Raw genomic sequence first — 21443 nt, 5'->3', positions numbered from 1 at the left:
TGTTACTGGAACCTGTTCGTCTCCGAGTCTGTTTTTTCAGCTTCCGTTTTTTCCTTCTTCCGCCCGCCCAATTGAAAAGCAAGCTTTTGTTTCTCGTAGAGAATGTAGAATGAAGAAATGCAGGCCGATTATGATTAGACTAGACATGATTTCTACATGAAGCATCATTAAGATCAGAAATACAGAAGGCCAGTCCCAACTAATAGTCATATCACACACTCACATTGCTACCATCGGTAGTTAGGGATTAAACTATCTGATTATAAACAACAAACCATCTAAGATATCAGAGATTTGAGTCATCATCATCTTCATCAGCATCAGTGTTACCGTCTTCATCTCCTGTGAAAATGTCAATCATCGGTAGTACGCCGGCTGATATGCTGGACCCATACCATTGCCATAGCCACAGCCACCGTAGGCAGGGTAACCGACTGTTGCGGCAGGGTATGATCCATAGGCATCCCTCATGGATGGAGGGCTCCTGCTGCTATAGAGGCCAGCTGGTCTGTCGTAGGAGTAAGGAGAGACCTCCGGCGGGTACTGGGTGTGGCTGGAAGGTGAACGAACATATGTAGGGCCTGGTGTTGGGAAGGAAGAAACATAAGCATTGTTCATGCGGCCTGCCTTGGCGGGTGGCATTGGTCCACCACTGCTAACCCGGGTACGCTTGTTGGCTGGAGTCACAGCTGGTTTTTTCTTCTCTGTCTTGACCTTTTCAAGCTGTTCAAGGCGTTTCCGGAGGCCCTCTGGAGAGAACTCATTTTCAAGCTTGTACTCTTCAATGCATTTGATGACCGCCCTTATGGCTGACTGTTCTTTGCGACCTGCCAAGTGCTGCAAAACAGACCAAAATGGTGAACCAAACCCCATATCAGAAATTAGAACTAAACTTGGCTAGAGTTCACAGTAAACCGCAACTAGCACAGCGTCAATAGAAACGAATTCAAATCCTCAATCTATTTTACAAAGACTACTCTACATATTTTGGCCTGAGAAGCATCTGCAACTGTCATTCATAGTACTTAACACATAAAACACACCACTAATATACTTAAGAAAGCGGAAACAAGAACAAGCAACAAGGTCAGACTTACCACAGCTCGGCCAGTGTTGTTACGATCCTCCAAGATAGAAGTAGCAACCTTCTTGGAGTCCTTCAGAAAAGCTTTCAGAAGCGGCACAGGGGGGAACTTATCCACTAGTCTAGCCTCGTAAGTAAAATGCACAGCATCCACCTGCTGGCCCTTGCCGATTAATTCTTCAATAATATCTACACACAATAAAACATAGTAAGTGACCTGAAAATCATACAAGAATATAAAAGGAATGAAAATAGAAAAATTCTTCTCTTGCACAAGTAAATACTTGCTATAGTGTGTGTTATATAATGCCGGCATAATAACACTTTGTGTTTAATCATGTGAGCTTCATTTTTAATTGCAATGGACACAGAGAGTAAGAAAAATGGACCTATAGAAAAATAACAGAATGATGAGGCTAAAAACCATGTCTAAATGCAAATAAACTAAACACTTGGGAGTGTCAGGAATTAGCCTCTACTCTTAGAAATTTCACACTGTCCAAATAGTGTGATGAAGGTAAAAAAAAAAAAAAAGTTATCAACTCGTTTGAAGAATGAGAAGTGATTTGTAACACAAGAATTATTTTTTTCATTCGAGTAACAATAGAATCCAGGAAGCAAAATGGAAGCATTAGCAGATTCTTCCTTTTTGAAGAACACATTCTGCAACTTGATTCCTTCAATATCAGGCAAATTTTGCAGAAAGCAAATGAACTCCCTGATCAAAACTTGCCAAGACTATTATGATTCAATGAGATCCTGAGGAACATCTTTTTTCTACTGTAGTTTGGAACCATGTCCTTGAACAGAATTGAGGTCCTCTCAATGTCAACCGTAACAAGTAGATAAAGGAGTGAAAGTAGGTTCATCCATAAATATAAGGAAATCAGGAGATACAGTGATAACTATCATAATTTTTATCAGACTTACTCTTTACTATTTCATTACAGAGCCCAACAATCTCAAAAACTTAGTAAATGTAAATTCAAATAATTTGTCATCTAAACAGAAAAATAGAATCTATAAAACTACAACTCCAACAGGTCACAGGTTCTCAGCTTACACTGTAGTCTAAATGGAAATTAGGTAAAAAACTTATTTTGACAATAAATTAAAAAAAAAAAAAAGATAAGCCCTATCGAGGCCTAATCCTTTAATTCATTGGTTATATGGAGAATTCTAGTATGAGGTCTTCTGAGCAAGGCTCAAGTGATCGGGCAGTAATATCATGCACCTTTCTTATTGATGAAACAGCCTCCTCGACTTCAAATGTTCAATATTGTCACATTATAGGCAAAAGAAGGCATGAAAATCTTCAGAAATTCAAAATGTGGGAAATCGCTTCATCCGAAAACCCCACTATCCAGTGGCTCCCCCCCCCCCCCCGCCCCCTTAATGTCGACTACACCCACACTGCACCCATAGCCCCTAGGGAGATTTGAACCCAACATCTCTTTTCACTAGAAAAATAACACTACAAACTCTCATTTGGTTAAAAGATGCTTCCAGTGAAATTCCTTTTAAAAATATCGCAGAGTTGTAGTTGTACAAATGAAGAACCCTTAAGAGAACCAATGAATGATGCTGTTTGATTACTATTTAACTTTTTACCTTTTATTAAGAAGATCATCCCACTTGTTCTGACAACATTTCAGCCCAAATTCTGAGGCCAATATTGGCTTGATCAAGAGATCAATCTAGTTTCCTCCCACAATACATTATGTTGTGCAGCACGGACTTTGCAATTTCATGTCCGAAGAAGAACAAATCCTGGGTTTGACTGAAGTAAGAAAGTAATCTTCAAAACCTCTACCAAACCACATCTTTTCTAATTTTTTTTTTTACCAAAATCCACCAACACTCGGATGCTATGTATTCCAGGGAACAAAACTTTCAACAGACTTCCTATTTATACAGTAAGACACCCATTCAAGACTCGTTCAAACACCCAAAATTTGTACTATCAGGTAATTCCGGAATTCCGCTAAGAAGCTATAGAAAAATGAAAATTTTAGTTGACACTATAGGATATAGTGAGGTTAACCTGCCATTTTATCCTTCAGTCCAAGAGAAATTGCAAGCTTTGGCATCTGCTTCCGCCATGCAGAGGCCACAACCAACTTCCTGTACATTTCGGCGTCATCCTTCTCAACGATTCCAAACACTACCACATGCTGCAAAAATATATGTCCGTCAAGAGCCTTCACATTCTCCAGGCCGCCGCGCTCAACCAAATTCGTTTTCCAGACAGCCACAACCTCCCTTGCCTGCTCCTTGATCTTCGGAGTAACCAGGAGCCGAGATTCACCGAGAACCGGGTAAGCCAGAACCGGCACCAGTGCTTCCAGAACCAAAACACAAGCCCAGCCAAAATCGTTCCCACGGTCGCTTTTCTCCACCCGCTTATCCACCGGAAAAACCTCCGAAATCGCCTCGAGCACGAATTTAGCCGGATCAACACAGTCCCCCAGTGCATCCGGAATCTCTGAGCGGATCAAATCCAACTCCTTCTTCTTCCCCGTCACAAACCTCCAGAACCCGTCCGAATCCATCCTGGTGCAAAATGCTCGCAATTTTACGACGGCATCCGCGGACTCCACACCTTCCGTCTTCTTCATCTCAAAAAGGGCGGCCTCCTTGCGCTCCTCCACTCTAGAAATGGCGACATCGACGTGGCCGTCGATTGAAGTCTCGCGCTTATGGAGCACTTCGAGACCGTCCTTGGTGTCCTGATCGAGGCTCGCGAGCTTCCGTTTCAGCGTCTCGGTCTTCTGGAGGATATTCTGCTCCAAGGAGGAGAAGTGGTCGGAGAGTTCCTTCCAGAGGAGAGTGCAGCTGGTCATAAGCACCGTCTGCTTCTCCATGTCCTCGAAGCTCGCCTGCACGGGGTCCACGGCTACCGCGACCGACCCCATCTCCCCTAATTCCCTCGCAGTGAAGTTGAATCAGAGAAGAAAAGAAGCAGAGAAACCCTAAGCAGGGCCGAGGAAGGAGAACGAAAGAGAGAGAGAGAGAGAGAGAGAGAGAACGGAGGAGAAGAAGAGCGAAAGAGGAAAGGTTGAGCGAGAAAAAGCGCGAAGGAAGATGTACACAAATAGGCAGACGCCACGTATCTGAATACATGTTTCCAAAAGCGAGAGAGAAATGGAGTTTGCACGTATGGCGACTGGTCTCGCTCGACCAGAAGGCACGTGCCATCGCTGCTTTGCGCTGCCAGTGTGAACCGGCTTAATGTATGCACCACCCCTAAGTTGGTGCAACAAAGCGACAAAATAGACTAAGCTCCGTCCGTTACCAGCTTAAATGTTAATTTATTATATTTTTAATTATAAATAAAAGTCAAATAAACAGTGGATTAGGCGAGAGGAGGACCGGACGGGTACGAGGTTGTATTTCCGATCGATTCAGTTACTGAATTTGAGAATTGGATTTAAAGTTGAGTTTAGATTTTCAAAAATCCAATTCAAACCCGCCATGGCTACCCTACTTGGGAGGAACTGAGTATAAAACATACACCATGAATCAGTAACCAGAGCTCTAGAGTAGGACGAGTCAAGAAAGAAGAAAACTAGTTTTCAGAAGCCAAGAATGGTGCAATGACGCTGGTGGTGTTTATACGACGAGGGACTTCAGAGAATCACGAACCACCATCTTCGTTATCAATCTATGGATTGGAATTCGGAAAGCCATGATAGTATTTTACATTGAAAACAAGATATTACGTACGAAAAAGATGAGTTCAGTATGATCAGATAATCTTCATCTTCGCAATAGATAGACAATGCAGTTATTTCAATATCATTTAAGCCAATAAAATCTTCTGCATCCTACCCAGATCTTTACTGAGCATGCTACACATACAGTGAAGTGACAATTCTTTGCTTCAAAAGAAAAGCAGATGCCTGCCATTTTACTCAACTTAGAACATATTCCCTGGCCATTTTTTTTCCTGTTTTATTCTTCTTCTTTTCTTCCATTCAAGAACAGGGATTGGCACCCATCGGAGCCTAAGGATAATATCTCTTAATTTGGGACCCTTTCATCATACAGAAGAACTTGCACACCACACTTTCATAAGGATATTAAGGAGAACTTGCACAGAGAACAGTGACAATCCATCAGTTCTACAATCCCAACATGCTTTTTATAACAAGGGAGAACCAGATTTGCTTGCTAACCCATTTCACAGATTTCCTGCAAGTGTGTTTGACAATATTTCTAGTGTACATCTGCAAGCAGTTCTAAGTCTGATCATCAGATCACATTAACAACACATGAGCATTTACTGAGGGAAAACTTTATGCAATGTACCAAACAGGGGGGAAAAAATGTAAAGCAAACCCATATGGCAATTACCGATAAGAATATTGTAACAGAACAGAGTCCTCACAAACTGATGCACCATGGTGAACATTATCAGTCAACAACGTGGTTAGAAACTTGCACCGAACATCTGTAAAACCATTTGATGAAATAGAGAGTTTCGAGAAATGCCATCATAGTGATGACAACCCAATATATGACATTGTTACAAGAGTTTTCAAAACCGGATATAAAGAAACAAGCAGAGACTATCCTAGAAAAAAAGAGGTGAAGGTCTACAAGGGAGGAATCCAATGTACTACACAATCGTATGGACAGCAAACCTTCCATTTTGAGATTTAGTACAAGCCAGCTCTGCTGAAAAGGAACCATCGAGTTTCACTCTGTTGAGACTCATAATTCCAAATATTTTTTGAACCAAAAAAGCTACAAAAAGATTCTGATCTAGAAGCAAATTAGCCTGGCCAGAACTAATCTGAAAGATCCAGTTGCTTTCTGCTTTTAATGATGGCTTTCTTTTTCATATCGAAGTCAACCTTGTCTAGATCTGAAGCGGTAGCCAGGTACGCATAGAGGATTCTCTTCTTCTCCCGAGTATTTTCATCCAGCTTGACCAAGTATGGATTCTTCTCATCATCTTCAACAGATTGTGAAGATGCTTGAGCTTGAGCCTGAGCCCAACCCAGGCGCCCATGGTTGTCCCTCTCAAAGTATTCAACTAACCGTTCAGCCTCCTTCAGTCCATCCAGGTTGTTTGCAAACTTTACAATTGTAATGCCTACATGGCCTTCTTTTCCATAAATAGACTTTGATTTACCACCGCCAAAACCAAGATCTGAAAAGCAGTTTTAAGCAGTTTTAACAAGACATGTTTTTTCTAGTTTAATAGAACTTGGGAGATTCATTATCAACTTAGGCATCCATTGAGAGAAAGCTGAACCAACCTGCCATTTACCTCTCTTGCTATCTTTAAATCAAGGAAAAAGGAGGTGAAGAAACCAATGACTCGTAGTCATAGGTAACTAGTAAAAAGGCAAAGGTTGATGCAATGTATGATAAAACTAATAATTCATGAATGCATATTAAGCAGACAAGGCAAGGATTGGTTATAATTTCATCCAAGACGTGACATATAACTAAGGAGCAATAACAACTGACATAGGACTGAACAATGATGAAAAATACAACGAATACTTTAAACAATGGAGAGAAAGGTAAACAGTTTGAAAAAGATGTAACTGGGTCAAATGATGGTAGGAATGTTCTTTCACACGGAATGTGCAAACAAAGAGAAAAAAAGGACAAAATAAAAATATGGATAAATAAACTAAGACAAGTATAACAACTAGTAGAGCGACAAGATTCAAAGCGAAGGGGTTTAGTTAACAACCCAAGTGACTTGATTTACACAATAAGACGAAACCAGACGAAACTATCAACTGAAGCATTTCCTATAAACATGAGTGTTCTCTATGGTTCTCATCATGAAGAACATGATTTTGACAGAAATACCCGCAACATACCACTGATAAGTCCCCCAACAACAACAAAGATAGAGAAAAAGGGAGTGTTGTACATCCAAATGCATGCCTGTATCATCCAATAATTCAGTCAACTATTAAAACCAATCAAAACCAACCTTGCAAACACCAGTCAGAGAGAAATCAATGCTGCCAAATGGCCTGCATTATACTTCTGATGTCACAAATTAATAGGTAGCTCAAGGAATTAAATAAAGCCAGTGATATGTACTGATATTCCTCCATTTAAGGAGGCCCAAAGGCCAGCAGCAAGCTACAAAACAAGGAGGGAGTCGTCATAACAAAAGGAAATTGGTGACCAACCCCTTTTTAGCAACACAATCAGCTAAACTAATAGTGAACCTATTAACATGAGACCGTTTGATTACAATACTACAGGACAAATCACAAGCTTCATGAGAAATATTCAAATGCCTCCAAGGAGGGTCATTAGAATTGCTGCACCAACTACTAACAGCTTTAAAAACTCCCAACTTCAAGAGGAGCATGAAATGGGTGTAATAGATTTTGCGAACTGTGGAAAAAATATGGAAGCCCACTGAACGGAATCAATGTGAACTAAGGGGACAGTGAACGAAGGGTCCTCAATTCAAGTAGTTGCAAAGTAATATTTGCAGAACTTGTTTATGGCAATTGAATAGATATTCAATGGCCCTAAAATCAGAGGACATCCAAAAAGGATAATAATAAATGATATTGGTGCCTATCAAGTTCACCCTGTGAACACAAAATTAATGACTAAAACAAGATAGCCTAAACCGTTGCACTAGGCAGTAAACAATCAACTATTATCTGAAAAATTAAGAGAGCCTTCAAATCACAATGTTCCCTGATTATTTGTATAGATCAAGGTGACACACTTGTAACATGGTCCACATTAACATGTAATGTGTAGAGGAGGGCTCATGAATAGATTAGCAAAGGCTAGGTGTTAACTTGGGTCCAAGGCCCATCCCAAAATAACTAGCCAACTTAGAAAACCTCTTTTCCAACTAATAAACTCAATATCTTTGTACTCAGTAATCCACGTGGGACTATTCCTTAACACTCCCCCTCACGTGTAGACCCTCTTTTGTGGCTCTACAAGTGGATAATTTAGGAGTAGGCAGTTTAGGTGTAGGCCCTCTTTTGTGGGTCTACAAGTGGATAGTTTAGGTGTAGGCCCTCTTTTGTGGCTCTACAAGTAGATAGTTTAGGTGCATGCTCACATATGAGTACCTGCTCTGATACCATGTTAACTTGGGTCCAAGGCCCATCCCAAAATGACTAACTAACTGAGGAAACCTCTTTTCCAGCTAATAAACTCAATATCTTTGTACTCAGTAATCCATATGGGACTATTCCTTAACACTAGGAAAAGTAGTTTTTCCACAGTACCAGATCACAACTCAAGGAACTTCCTGATTAGCGTACATCATTACTTCCGAGACCTGCAACTTCAACATAATTCACTAGGATGGTTTATAACCCATGTGCATGATAAACCAGAACTCTTAACCAACCTGATGCATTATCTTCGATAGCTACTGAATCCATCATGACCATCTGCTGCTGCTGCTGGATACTGTCCAGTGACTTTCTTGCAATATATTTTTTGAATGTCTCCTTCTTCCAAAATTGAATGGAACCAATATTTGATTAAGCTACCACAAGCTTCTTCATCTGACTCCTAATTACACTAAATTCAACTTTGTCTACCCTGATTGTTGAACAAATGCAATTCGACAGATACAGAAATTGGGAGAGGGAAGGATAACAAGACAGAGAACACTAGCAAAATTTAATATGATAAGAAAAAACAAACTTCCACCCGCCATCACTCATTAGTCATACAAGTGGCGCCTATAGCATTCGGGTCAGAGGATCAAATGGCAGAAGGTACTAAAACATTCTAAAATAAAAATTGACAATAATCTGATAAGCATCCTAAAAAATGGACTAAGCAAAAGATATGAAAGTAAGAAGACATTATACCTCTAAGCTTAATATCCATCTCCTTGTTACCCATACCCTCCATTCTCCCATCTTTTCTCCTTCCAAAATTTGTGTTATGGACAATAACTACTGGAGGCCATATAATAAGATCCTCTTTGATAGCTGTCGCATCATCCACGGGTAATGACTGGTACACCTTTGAGCTGTCGGGTGTTCTTGAGTAATTCCAACTCTTCATAACACACAAGGCCTTATGTAAGCCAAGGTGGTCGACTCGTGAATCCGCATCTGAAGAATTATAGGCATGCATGACCAAAGCATGTACATCCTTATAATCTTTGGATGACCTGTGATTTTGTAAATCAAGTGCATCAAAAAGAGAAAAAGAATATTAGATAAAATAGAGAAATATTCACATCCCTGATCTTTGCCAGTCTGGAAATTCTTTTCTCATCTAATCATCTGGTAGGAATTGTCTTTAATGAGGTGTAGAATATCCAAAACAATAAAAACAGAGTATAATTATTTTTCCTAAATGGTGGATATTAGTTTAGAAAGAAAGGCAAAACAAGACAAGGCAAAGAGCAAATACAAAGCCACTAGAAGCAGCAGAAGCCAAATTGACTATAGAAGATAAATGGAGTCACGAGTAATAAGATGTTAACCATTAAACCATCCAAGAAAGATTACCAGTATGAAAGCTTGCCGAGTAAGTAGTATCAACTCTTAAAACTACAATAGAACAGAAAAGCTGAATCTTTAATTTATACCCCAAAGAAGAACCGACATTTACATATTAATGTCTGCACTTCAAATATAGCATGCCAGACCTTAATCACTGCAGAACGACCAACAATAACAAGACTCAAGTATCAGACAAAATAATAATACAAAAGTTGTTCCTGGATGAATTAAAAATTTTCTTTTTTGAAATTCAGGAGCTTTACTTACAATATCAAAATGCTGTTCATGGTCCACTGAGTCTTCTGGTAAGTGCAAGGGAAAGGCGTATTTATTGAAGACATAGGACGATACACATCAAAGACCATAAGAACTAAAGATGACAAAGATGATTGTCAGTTATGACAATAATTGACAAGGATTCCTAAGTAATATGGGCAATCCATATAAACAAGAGTAACATGAAGTGAGGCACTCAAACCCTGATACAGCATAACATCAACAACCACCACAGAATAAAGAGTCTCCCTGCTCAATGTAATGCACCAAAAAATTATTCTAGTTGCGGTGAGGCTGAAGGTTAATAATGCAGACAGCTCCACAAGAGATGAATTTAGGTACTGGCATGCTAACCCAACCAAAACTTCAGAAGAAGATGATACCAGTACAATGATGGCTATGAGCAGTCTTGCACAAGTTCGACAGAAGAAGATCATTTAAAACCGCAATATGAAATGTAACAACAAATTGGGTAATCAATTAGCATACCACACTGGATTTTCACTTTCCTTAGGTTTTTGGGAAAAGACTCTGTCCCAATGTTGTATGAACTGGAACTCATCAGACTGCTGACACAAATGGTTTAAGCTGGACCAGAGTCCAACCTGGTTTCTATACAATCAAAAACCAGACCGGATGAAGCAGGCACTGGTAAAAAATATTGGAATGTAAGCATAGGGCACTAGTCGATAGAGCAGAAACCAGTACCTTCCAACACTGAAGAACTCCACAGACCTTTGTGCAACAAAACTACAACAGAATACCCCTAACTACCTTACTAAATATCTAAGTAAGGAATGGCCATAGGGCAGGGACCTGCTTGAGGTGGGAAATGTTTCTCATTTTTATACCTCACGTGGAGTCGGGTCAGGGATGGGAGTAGCCCAAAACTCCAACACAACCTGTTGTGTGTATAAATACATACTTTTTACAGATACACTCCTTAGCTTACTTTAAATGACTGTATAGGACAAAAATGGGGTGTTTACATGGATGGGAGTTCAAAAACAGGTTGGTGAGAGATACAGAAGGGTTTGAAAATCCAGCACCCAGTCCCAACTTGTTGCCATCCCTATATATACTGGCTGCCAATATGACCTTATGATCCAACCAGAGGTTGAACCAAATGGAACAGGGTTAATGAACTAGTCAAACCACCAGTTTGATAGCTGGTCCAGTTTACAGAAACAACATCCACTCATTCCACCTGTCCTTGACAAAGTCTTTTCTCAATGGTGAAGGCTTTTCTCTATGTGCTTCACCTTGCCCTTTTTCTCATTCGATAAAATTATCCTTTTTTATTTTCACTGGTTGGAATAAGAAAATCATTCTCACTATAAATTTACAATAAGAGCAACATATAGAAACCAAAGGTAAGAAAAATGATATCAATAAAAAAGAAATACCCATAGAGCAAAGAAATGAAACTTTGAGCTCAAAGATCTCAGACCAGCCAAAAATTTAATCAGCTAAAATAAAACTGAAGTACTAAGTTCGATAAACAGACTCCCAAGAGGAAGTAAGTTTCAGTTCCTGTAGAAGACTCTCAAATCAATGCATTAATCGTGGCTTCTCACTAATTCCTCATGGACTCGAAAACGTGGAAAAGAAATCCTGAAGCTACTAATAGAAACCCACAACTGGCTACACTGGGGTGGGCACAAAACTATTGAGAAAGTTAAGCTTAACAAAGTCCACTGAGAAGAGTTCAGGTGTAACCACTGTTTCAAACACTCTTTGACTCGCAAAACCTACACTGTACACTGATGCACTATGACATCAATTTTAGGTAACTGGAAGGATTCCAGACAAGGCACACAATTGAATTTCCAATTTTCAGCCCACACGAACATACAAAGAAGCTTTGATTTCTACGCATTCATAACACAAATAGAATAAACTGTTTATTCACATGTTAATTGTTAACGCAATGAATCCTGACTGTTTCACATAAAACCAAGTAGCAAAATACAACCTAAAACGTAGAACTTTTATTTTTCATAACAAAAAGTTCCATAAATGAATAAATGATAAGAATGGATCAGACAAAAGCAGCAAACAGAAAAGATGTAAGAGAAACTGCAGACAAGAACCATACAATTTCCGAAGATTGTATGGGAAGTCTGTGTGGACAGGCTATCCACATGAGCATGCAAGCATTCTACTAGAAAATCAGTCACTTCATATAACTCTATGACAGTATCAGTTAGCAGGCCAAGAAGTCTACATCACAGCTTCCAGCATCGTAAAAAATAACCATCTATACCCAGCTGAGTCCGACAATCTATGAGAGATGGTATGCCAATATAGTCTCCACCTTGAGATTTCAAAAGATACCAAAAGGGAAAAACACAGAAGGAAAGAAAAAGGGAAATACAACTAGATCACTCGTAAGATTCGTGTCACCATCCCAACTAGACTCACCAAAATAGAATTTTCATCAGCCCCAAAAAACCTCATACAACAGCCCTGCCCTTTCCAGATTCATTACCCAATACTGTCCCCAGAGTTCTCAGACCTCGTCAAACTGGCATCCCTCCAAAAGAAGAAAGTCTTCTCAGATAAAACAGAGGTGGAAGCTGCTAAAGATGGTGGATTCACATTTTGTCTTGAGGATAAATTGCCATTTCTAATTACCTGCCAAATTTACCGACTAATTTTAAGCATGTTTATAAATAAACAAAAGAGCTTCTTAGACATTAGAGGCAAACAAAGATGTTCTGAAGCAGCTCTTTCCAACTAGTAGCTTTCAAACTCACTGAATCTGAATAAACATCCATATAGTTGGTGTCGCAGATAATTTCCATAAAGTTTGTTGCTTGAGAAACAATATTACATAAATAATGGAAAGTTAATGTCTCACAAAGCACATGACGTGACAGAAGAGCACTCAAATGAAGAACCAGACAAGGAAACAACTACAGCACATGCACCTAAAAAGAAGTTGACAGAAGTTGACTAATCCAGGAACCAGCCAAAGGACCTAGTTACCAGCACGTACAGAGAAATGAAAACAAGTGAATAAAAGCAGGAAGAAATTTCTCAACCCTCTACAAACAGAAACCAACACATGGAAAGAAGTTATAATGATAAAGCACCATAATTCACATATTAACACCTAAAAAGATGAAACATGTAGTTCGAGATTTCTTTTTGAAAACAGAGATATGTATAAGAGAGAAGACAAACAGAGGGGGTTTTAAAGGAAAAAATGCAGGGATCACACAGAAAAACGAAAGAAAAAGGTAAGAAGTTCAGAGAAAGAAAGAAAACCATAAAACCTCGTAGAAAACCAAAATTAAACCAAAGGGAGAGACTCCTCCACAACAATACGTTGCAAAGAAACCACACTCCTTCCTAAGAAATCAGCTTGAGGCATCCAAGGGTGTGAGGCAAAGATATCTTTAAACCCAACAAGTCTCCAATTTCCTAAAAAATGTGAACCTAACTCTTCAAAAAAACTAAGAAAGAAGTTCCCTTCTTCCAGCAACAGCTCAGAGTGAGTGCCAGAGTAGACCATGAGCCCCTGGAGCAAAGCCCGAAGTACCACCTCCATGGTAGTTGCACTAACTGAAAAAAAATAGTATAACCGACGGATGTGAGTCTCACAGTTCTGAGAAACATTGAAGTCCTAGAATAAATTAATAAAAAGTACATAGAAAACTAAAAATACACTGAAGGGAGGTAGTAGCTCAAAACAAGATGTTGAAAGAAACTGGACTTGTTTCCAAGGAATCAGCTTTGCACTTTGTGTGAAGCTAAGATATAGTTAAAGACCAACAGAAGTACTCAATTTCCTAAAAATTGTGAACTCAAAACTTCAAAAAAATGAAAGAAACATTCTTTTCCACCAGAAAGGGCTCATAGGAAAGTGCTGGAGTAGATCCTGAGTGCTTGCAACAAAGACAAAAATCCACCTCCGCGATAGTAGCAATAATTGAAACAGATAGAGCATAACAAACAGATTGGGAGTCTCACATTAAGAAGTTCTGAGAAACATTGAAGTCCTAGAATAGAACAAACTGTGGACAATCCTTGTCAGTGACAATACCAAGAACCACTATTCATATCATCAATTTTTCTTCTCTTGCTATTCAATTTTGTTGTTTAATAATAAATTTATAGTCAAGACATTGGTAAATGGCCCAGAAAGGAAGACTTGACCTGTGACTACTAATGTTGCTCCATCCACCTACATCTAGAACTCAGCTTAAGAAAGGAGAAAATCAATCATGTTCTGCATAATTAAACAATTATTTGAACTGCAAGAGAATATTAACAAGACATAACCAGCAGACGAGAACAAGACAGCAATATCACTACTCGGCACAAATTCCAACCAGATCACTAAGGGGAGGAAAGCAAAGGCACCCAGATAACTGACAACTGACTAGAATAGACTCCTCATCAGCTGTTGGGAAACAAATAACAGTGAGAGCTTATTCTAATGAAATCAAAATATCGAACAGTTTGAAGGCCAGTGGCTTAATAAGCAAGAACTGAACGAATGCCCAAACACAAACAAAACCAAACAACAGGACATAAAGAGTTTATTGCTGCACCGCAAGAGCTCCTCACTACAAGATACATGGCAAGCAATTTAATATTACAATACAAAACCATATTAGTCACCAGAATTCTCAAAACACCACAACATGCACTACAAGCTAAAATACTACAAGAAATTGCCTGTTCGACATAAGAACAGTAAAGTATCATAGTACAAAGCAAAACAACACTTATTACAGGGTTGGACACCACCCAAAGTAAAAATTCACTAGGTCGTTCAGGCATCACACATGCCTGAAAATGTGATGTACATCAAGCAAATGCAACCAACTATATCAAGTAAATGTGCCAAATAAATCAAGGTAAATAATTATAATTATTAACCTAAGCCATGTTATGCTCGTATATCCCCAGACTTTGCCTGAACAAAATATCTCATTCAAACTGGTTAAAGATGTTTGAAGTTCACATCAAAACTCAAAATGAGAGAGAGCGAGAGAACACCAATCATCATGGTTCTGAAACATTCCAGCATTAGTCAGAAAATTGTCAAAAGAATCCCATAGGATCTCACCCTAATGTCAAGCCTATGAGATCAAATCAACTTTCCTTTGACCCATACGATCAACTTAACTTAGTCAAAGTAGTATATCGTGGCATAGATCAGAGCTCTGAAGAACTAATCAATCTCTACAAGAGGTACAAAAGAGGCACCTACAACTTCATTGATGCGAACATTTCACATACACCCACATCTTTTCTAATCAACTAAATCCTCTAAGTTCCTTGTTCACTTTCATCGCTCCTTTAAAATCTATCAAAGTAACAGCCAGCTATTGAACAAATAGTTAACAAGCAAAGAAGGACGCTTATAAAATTTAAATCTCAAAATACACTTGGGTATAGATGACCATAGAAAAATTTGCAAGCAGAAAAAAATATTATCCCAAAAACTTAAAAGAAACAAGGAAGCATCCTCTTGTGCACATCCATCAAATAAAAATCCCTAAATGGACTGATCAAACAACATTCTTAGGCAAAAAAAAATAAGGGACAACCAACATCCACACAAACACTTTGAGACAAAAAAAGATGATGATACACACACACACAAAAAAAAAAAATCCCCAAACTTTGTTGACTTTTTGCCACTAAAATAGAGACATAAAAATCACTTCATAAGGTAAAGTATCTTCCTTCTCACTCGTTGTCCTCTAGACAAGGTTCCCAGTCTTGCCATCCAGCAGCGTTCATGCCCTTCAAAGAGGCTAATTATATAGTTGATTCATTTGCTAAAGCAGACATTTAAGTCAGTTTCTGTCTTAATTCAATGGCTCAGTGAGGCTTTGCCCTCTAATTCCACTACAACTAGCATTCTTTAACATTAATAGGTCTAGTTCATTATTGCCCTTTTCCACCTAAGAAGAAGCAATATCCCTACTCGATTTTCTATGAACTAAAAGGAGTAAATAGGAGACAGCACATTTCACAAGCAGAGCAATGTATCAATGATATGACAACCCACTCTGATGAAACATATGCAAGTAAACTAGCAGGCAAAGCACAAATCACTCTCTCAATACTTGTCTTCTAAGAGAAAAATGGTTTGATCACCATATTTCTGCACTTTTAGGAGTAAAGCTAGACCATCATACACATGCACAGCCTGTATGAAAAATCCCATCAAACAATCAGCTTTTTTTTTTTTTTTTTTGAGTGGTGTAATTTTATTGCAAACTGCAAGAAGCAAAGGGAAACAATCAGCTTCATTATTATCATGCAGATCAATTGCCCACGGTGCAAGGGAAGGCCACCCATCTCAAAGGATTCAATCATTGTAGCTGATGTGAATATCAATCACCATATCATGCTAAAAATTAAACAGATTCTCGTGACATTAAGTATCAAAACTGATATCTTCCAATGAAACCTTCTGTTTAGAACCCTGATTATCCAAAACTCCCAGAAAAAAAAAGTTAAATTTCAGCACAAAAACCAATCTCTCGAACATCGAATCCAGAAAAGCATAAGTAGTTGTCTGTCATTCCTAATGCCTACTAAGTAAAAACTTCAAGCTTTCTGGCCCTTTTTTACACAAACCCTCGTATAAACAGATGAGCTCGACATAACTCTCCAATGTAAATTATCACTGCAAAAATTTTCCAACGAATTAATTATACAAGCTGTAAAAACAATGTAAATCATTGTATATATACCTAACTGCCCTGAAACCATTTTTTCGTGCAAGGCTCCACTTTTTAATCACTCTCATATTCTCAATCCAAAAACCATAAAAAAAACTCAAAAATCGAATGAGAGATGTAAAGTAAAAGAGATCATCTATCCCAATTTGATCGAACCTGCCGCATGCGAAGCACTGCAGAGGACCGGACTTGCCATCCTCCAAGTAATTCTTGCGCTGAAAAGCACTCTCATTAAGCGACTTTGTGAAGCGAAGGAAAGCCCTTTTTAGAGCTACTGGATCAACGTCCAAATGCTTTGAATTAAGTTCATCAGTATGGAATCCTAGCCCAGAATAAGGATCATCCCCGATCTTGACATGCTTTGACGGCCGGAAATCCCCACGGCGGAACGGACTGCTTGGACCACCACCAACGTAATCCAACCGGTGGCCATCAGGAACCCCCGGAAACCCGTTATGATCGTCCTGCGAAAGGCGATGCCTTTGCCGCATTATCTCGTCACGTGGGTCCCTTTCCCTTTCCCTCTCCCTCTCCCTCTCCCTCTCTTCGTCCCCGTATTTTCTCTTGAGAAAGCTATCCGGCGGTCCCCGTCCGTCAAGTCCCAATGAGGCCCAGTAATCATGCTCCCCAGCACCCCGGTCGCGATGATCAATGTCGCGGCGGAAACCGTCGGGACTAATCCTGACGGCAGGAGGGAAGCGAAGATTAAATGGCCGCTCCGGCCCAGGGCCATAAGGGAGAAATTTCTCACCGGGAGCTGCATCTAGCATGGGCCTGACCGGCGGGTACTCGTCAGGCGGGAGGGCGAAGTATGAACGAACACCGCCGTCGGCTAACTCAATAGTCCTGCGCTCTAGACTGTGAAAGCCATAGGCAGGGGGAGGAACGGGAGGCGGACGCACGTCCGGCAAAGGGAACGGGGAGGCGGCAGGACCCGGTGGCGGAAGTGGAATCGGAGCGAGCGGTGGAGGCACGGTGGAGGAGATAGCGGGCGGAACCGAAGTTGTAGGCTCATCCGAGCGCTTGGAGGAAGGCTTTGAATCAGAGGACTTGCGATGGGAAGCAGAGGAAGTCGAAGAATGCTTGTGATACGGGCCCTTGGAATTTGAGGATGCCCTCTGGTTCTGGGGTTTCATGGCCACGCCGTGACAGACGATGAAAGAGCGGTCGTTCGCTCTCGGTCTCCCCTCAGCCCTCGATTTCGAGCTCAAACACCGTACTTCAGTGTTGCAGCGAACGAATATTCGGAATCGAGGGAGTTCCGCAGCTTGATGCTCCCAGAACTCGATCTAACGTACCGGGTATCGGACGTAACGTATTACATGTAATTATATAATCATGATGTTCCGACAAACAAAATATATGCATTCATAAAGCAGGAACAATATACAGAACGCTCTCGCTCTCTCGCTCTCTCTAGAGTTCTATCAGAAACTAGAAAAACTCTCTTGGCTCCTACATTCTAGCAGAAACAAAAGTCCCTGGTTCTACTTTGTTTTACTCTTCAGTTGCTTGGTTCAATTGTCTCGTTAAGCTTGGCAGCAGCTGCCATCGACGCTGCCACTCCACCCGGATGCGTAGCCAGATTCGGGTTATTCCGCAGCTCAGCACTGATTACCCCCTCTGCGTCTTGACGGGTCACTGGTTTATCTCTCGGAAGCTTCCTTGTTGCATCCTGCAGAAGAATTTACCCAGTAACTAGACCGTTCAGATTTACGTTTAGTGCTTCAGAATCGAAGGGACGGAAGAAATTCTGGAATTACCGAAAGAACTTCGGCCAGAGTGGTCTTGGCCTCGTCTCGCGTGGTCCTTGTATTCGCAGTCGCGGCCGACTGAGCTGTTGCGGCGACCCCTCCAGCTTTGATGATATTACTCCCTGTGGCACGCACCTCGGCAGCTTGAATCGCAGCCGCGTCGCTCTGATCCACCGGCTTGCCCCCGCGGGTCATTGCCGACGCCTCCAGCGCCTCTCCTATGGTGATTGTCTCGCTCTCCAAAGTCATAGCCGGCTGGTTAATCGCCATCGTCGCCGCCCTCGCTGCCGGCATCGGTTCGACACACTGACCTACTACTTGTCCACCCACTGATTCCGTCACGACACGAAGGCCACCCGGAGTATCCGCTTCGGCTACCGTCACTCCCCGCTCCCCGGCTATCTTCGACGCCTCCGTGTGACCCGCCTTGCTGATCTGCTCGTTGTAATCGGCGGCGGACTGCATGACAGCGGCGGGACCCCCTTTCTTGGTCTGACCCAGTACGAGATTCTCCGCCGACTGCATCATCGCCGCGTCCCGCGGCGCTACCTTCTCTGCCGCGAGATCACCGGAAACATCAAAGACCTCGCCGTACTTGATCGGATCGTCCTCTCGCCTCAACTGTTCCTGGCTCATCGTAATTCTCTTATTTGTCTACTGCAATTCTCCCTTCTGCCCGTGCAATGGAGAGAGGTTTCCTCTGCCGGGGATATATATCAGGAACCGGACCCTGGTAGGTTCGTGGCGACAGAGTGGGTGCGAAGAACACGCGGCACGGCGGCAAAGCTTAGCTTTCATGGCGTCGTGGGGCTCTGCCACGTTAAGGGTATGTGTCGACTTTCCAAGCATCGCGAAAACTGCAACCTGGAAATCCTGCACTCGCCACCGAAAAGTGAAGATGATCATCACCTACGTACGAGGTACCAAGGAACCATTGAATCTTGTCTTTAACAGAGAATTAAACTTCCATTACTAATTTAGAACACCTTAGACAGAGGATTAACAAAACCTTTATAAGGGTTTTTTCAATATGAAGCAGACTCATGAAAATCGATATGCTACTTCATAAATAAAAATAGTTATCAAAATTCTCAATTCCACCATAAATCAGACCCTAGACTTTTTTTTTAAAAAAAAATCAACCACAGCCTATATTCTCACATGAGCCCTCGTGAGTATAATCAAATAGACAAATGAACAAACATGAATATTAAATATAAAAATTACCTTAAGATCCCTTGAAAGAAAAATATGAACCTGATCTAAAACAGTTCGCTGTTTATGAATTGATCAATTCAACCATAAATCCTTTCTTTATTGCAGAGAGCTTCTAGTAATTACTTGAACAGAAAAAAAATGTTTTAACTCACGAGACTTATGCTAAATTTTCGTTATTATACAGGTAATTCTTCGTGTTTTTTATGATGAAATTTTGGAAAGCTGTAACATAAGTTATCAAAAACGAAGTACTACTTGTCATTTTAAGTAAAAATCTTGGAGTAATATGATGATTTATATGACGATAAAAATAACTGTATATTGAATCTGATTATGAAACAAGAAAATCCTCTTAACTGGGTTTTACTAGACTTTCATGAGAAATTCTAAGTATCTTCTCACCGTTTGGAAACAGTCCAAGCTCATTCATATCGATCGATCAATCGTCTACGACGATATAGTTCAGATGGTTTTACATTTGAACAAGAATTGTATGTTAAACAAGCTACGTCGAATAGATTTACAAGAAGAATAGCAAGGAGAAGAAAAAACTAGAAGACCCATTTATTACAGACACTTGAAAGATGAAAGAATCAACTACACGAAGCAGCAAGCTTCCTATTTGTTTCTATTGAGCGTCGCAGCAGCCACCACGGAGGCGGCCACCCCATCGAGATAGGTCCCCAACTTAGGGATGTTACGGAGATCCGCCCTTGAGATTCCTTCAGCGGGTCACTGGCTTGTCTCCCGGCAGCTTTGTCGTCGCGTCCTCCCACCAAGGAAAAGCTTTTTAAAAGGGCAGGACCTGTCAAGAGTAACGGAGATTGAAAACGAGTAGACGACGAAAAAATCAAAGTAACCAGTTAATCGGACTGCAATTTCTTCAAGTAATCGGTTAGCCAGAAATCCAGATCTGAAATCGATATCCGACTCTGCTGTTGCTTGAAGTAGTCGGATATTTGGTATCACAAATCGGTACCCCTACTCCAACGCTTCTTGAAGTAACCGTTTAGCCTGATTTATGGGTATCACAAGTCAGTACCCTGCTTCGATGGTTCTTGAAGTAATCGGCTAACCGGGTACTACATATGGATAACTAAGCCTACCGTGAGAAGATCTGCGAGCGTGGTTTTCTCCTTGCAACGTGCGGTTCTCGCGCTGGCGGAGGTGGGAAACCGGACGGCGGGGGCCACACCTCAGGGATCCACAACGTTCCATCCCTTGCTTACATCTCTGCCGTTTCGATCTCGGCCACAACCCCTCAAGTCAGCCGGATTCTCTCCCACTAACAACGCGGACACCTACAACGCCTTACCCATGGTGATTGCGTCCACCTTCACTCCAGCTATCCGCGACGGAACCGACGGGTGTCCTTCGTCAGTATCGGCTATGCGCAGTACCCTACCCCCTAAAAAGAGCACGAGGAAACGAATTCGACGCATTATTATTCTAGACAAGTACTGAAGTTGATAGAAAAATGGTTAACTGATCACTATCCTACAACTACCTCTATCATGAGAAGAAGGCCGTCGAGGACGTCGGTTGCGACGATACAGACCCCTTTTTGCCCGGCAATGTCTGTCCTATTGTCAGGGTCAACGAGATTGGCTCGAGAGTTGAACTCGGCTCCAGATTGCATAGCTGCAACGGGTCCAACATCGACAGTGGGTCCCAGCACAATTTTCTCAGTAGTCTGCATATTGGAAGCATCTCTTTAGAGCTCTTCGGCAGTAGGTTGGCCAGGAAGCTCGTCGGGGACCTTGAAGAAGTCGTCATACCTCACAGCTTCAACTAATAGTTTAAATGGTAGTTTTTGGCTCTTTTTCAGCAGGACGACGTGTTTCTTTTTGGGCGCCTGTGAAAGAGGAGAGAAAAAGTTGCAGGTTCTAAACCAGTTACTTGTGAGAGAAGACAT

The 21443-nt window shown here is 41.0% G+C and overlaps 4 protein-coding genes across 4 annotated transcripts; all 4 read right to left on the bottom strand.

Moving 5' to 3' along the window:
* Positions 1-105: 105 nt before the first annotated feature.
* LOC137933872 (FRIGIDA-like protein 4a) lies at positions 106-4126 on the bottom strand. The gene is made up of 3 exons (XM_068777948.1): positions 3129-4126; positions 1098-1273; positions 106-837 (listed from the first exon to the last, which is right to left on the bottom strand). Exons 1-3 carry the CDS (start codon positions 3997-3999, stop codon positions 358-360), a joined length of 1527 nt encoding a protein of 508 aa, XP_068634049.1. The 5' UTR covers positions 4000-4126; the 3' UTR covers positions 106-357.
* An 851-nt stretch (positions 4127-4977) lies between these two features.
* On the bottom strand, positions 4978-17803 carry LOC137934998 (uncharacterized). The gene is made up of 3 exons (XM_068779613.1): positions 16713-17803; positions 8923-9230; positions 4978-6242 (listed from the first exon to the last, which is right to left on the bottom strand). The coding sequence occupies exons 1-3, from the start codon at positions 17690-17692 to the stop codon at positions 5878-5880; spliced, it is 1653 nt and encodes a 550-aa protein (XP_068635714.1). The 5' UTR covers positions 17693-17803; the 3' UTR covers positions 4978-5877.
* A 257-nt stretch (positions 17804-18060) lies between these two features.
* Positions 18061-18946, bottom strand: LOC137935192 (late embryogenesis abundant protein D-34-like). Its single transcript, XM_068779882.1, has 2 exons — positions 18320-18946; positions 18061-18231 (listed from the first exon to the last, which is right to left on the bottom strand). Exons 1-2 carry the CDS (start codon positions 18944-18946, stop codon positions 18061-18063), a joined length of 798 nt encoding a protein of 265 aa, XP_068635983.1.
* A 1883-nt stretch (positions 18947-20829) lies between these two features.
* Positions 20830-21227, bottom strand: LOC137935499 (late embryogenesis abundant protein D-34-like). The gene is made up of 2 exons (XM_068780145.1): positions 21036-21227; positions 20830-20988 (listed from the first exon to the last, which is right to left on the bottom strand). Exons 1-2 carry the CDS (start codon positions 21225-21227, stop codon positions 20830-20832), a joined length of 351 nt encoding a protein of 116 aa, XP_068636246.1.
* Positions 21228-21443: the final 216 nt, after the last annotated feature.

Source organism: Aristolochia californica, unplaced genomic scaffold, assembly GCF_029961685.1.
Source record: "Aristolochia californica isolate CCGP_79_NKW_82.1479 unplaced genomic scaffold, dmAriCali1.0.hap1 SCAF_6, whole genome shotgun sequence".
NCBI classification, from domain to species: domain Eukaryota; kingdom Viridiplantae; phylum Streptophyta; class Magnoliopsida; order Piperales; family Aristolochiaceae; genus Aristolochia; species Aristolochia californica.
This window is presented reverse-complemented; position numbering and strand designations above follow the sequence as displayed.

What these genes read in the sequence shown, in the direction of transcription:
- LOC137933872 (XM_068777948.1), bottom strand. Translation starts at nt 3,999, where the DNA reads ATGGGGTCGGTCGCGGTAGCCGTGGACCCCGTGCAGGCGAGCTTCGAG. An exon ending in ACTGAAGGATAAAATGGCAG is followed by an intron (nt 1,274 to 3,128) that starts GTTAACCTCACT and finishes TATTGTGTGTAG; the next exon opens with ATATTATTGAAGAATTAATC. An exon ending in ACAACACTGGCCGAGCTGTG is followed by an intron (nt 838 to 1,097) that starts GTAAGTCTGACC and finishes TCTGTTTTGCAG; the next exon opens with CACTTGGCAGGTCGCAAAGA.
- LOC137934998 (XM_068779613.1), bottom strand. Translation starts at nt 17,692, where the DNA reads ATGAAACCCCAGAACCAGAGGGCATCCTCAAATTCCAAGGGCCCGTAT. An exon ending in CAGTGCTTCGCATGCGGCAG is followed by an intron (nt 9,231 to 16,712) that starts GTTCGATCAAAT and finishes ACAAAATCACAG; the next exon opens with GTCATCCAAAGATTATAAGG. An exon ending in GATGGATATTAAGCTTAGAG is followed by an intron (nt 6,243 to 8,922) that starts GTATAATGTCTT and finishes ACTGCTTTTCAG; the next exon opens with ATCTTGGTTTTGGCGGTGGT.
- LOC137935192 (XM_068779882.1), bottom strand. Translation starts at nt 18,946, where the DNA reads ATGAGCCAGGAACAGTTGAGGCGAGAGGACGATCCGATCAAGTACGGC. An exon ending in CTCTGGCCGAAGTTCTTTCG is followed by an intron (nt 18,232 to 18,319) that starts GTAATTCCAGAA and finishes ATTCTTCTGCAG; the next exon opens with GATGCAACAAGGAAGCTTCC.
- LOC137935499 (XM_068780145.1), bottom strand. Translation starts at nt 21,227, where the DNA reads ATGCAGACTACTGAGAAAATTGTGCTGGGACCCACTGTCGATGTTGGA. An exon ending in GCCTTCTTCTCATGATAGAG is followed by an intron (nt 20,989 to 21,035) that starts GTAGTTGTAGGA and finishes TATCAACTTCAG; the next exon opens with TACTTGTCTAGAATAATAAT.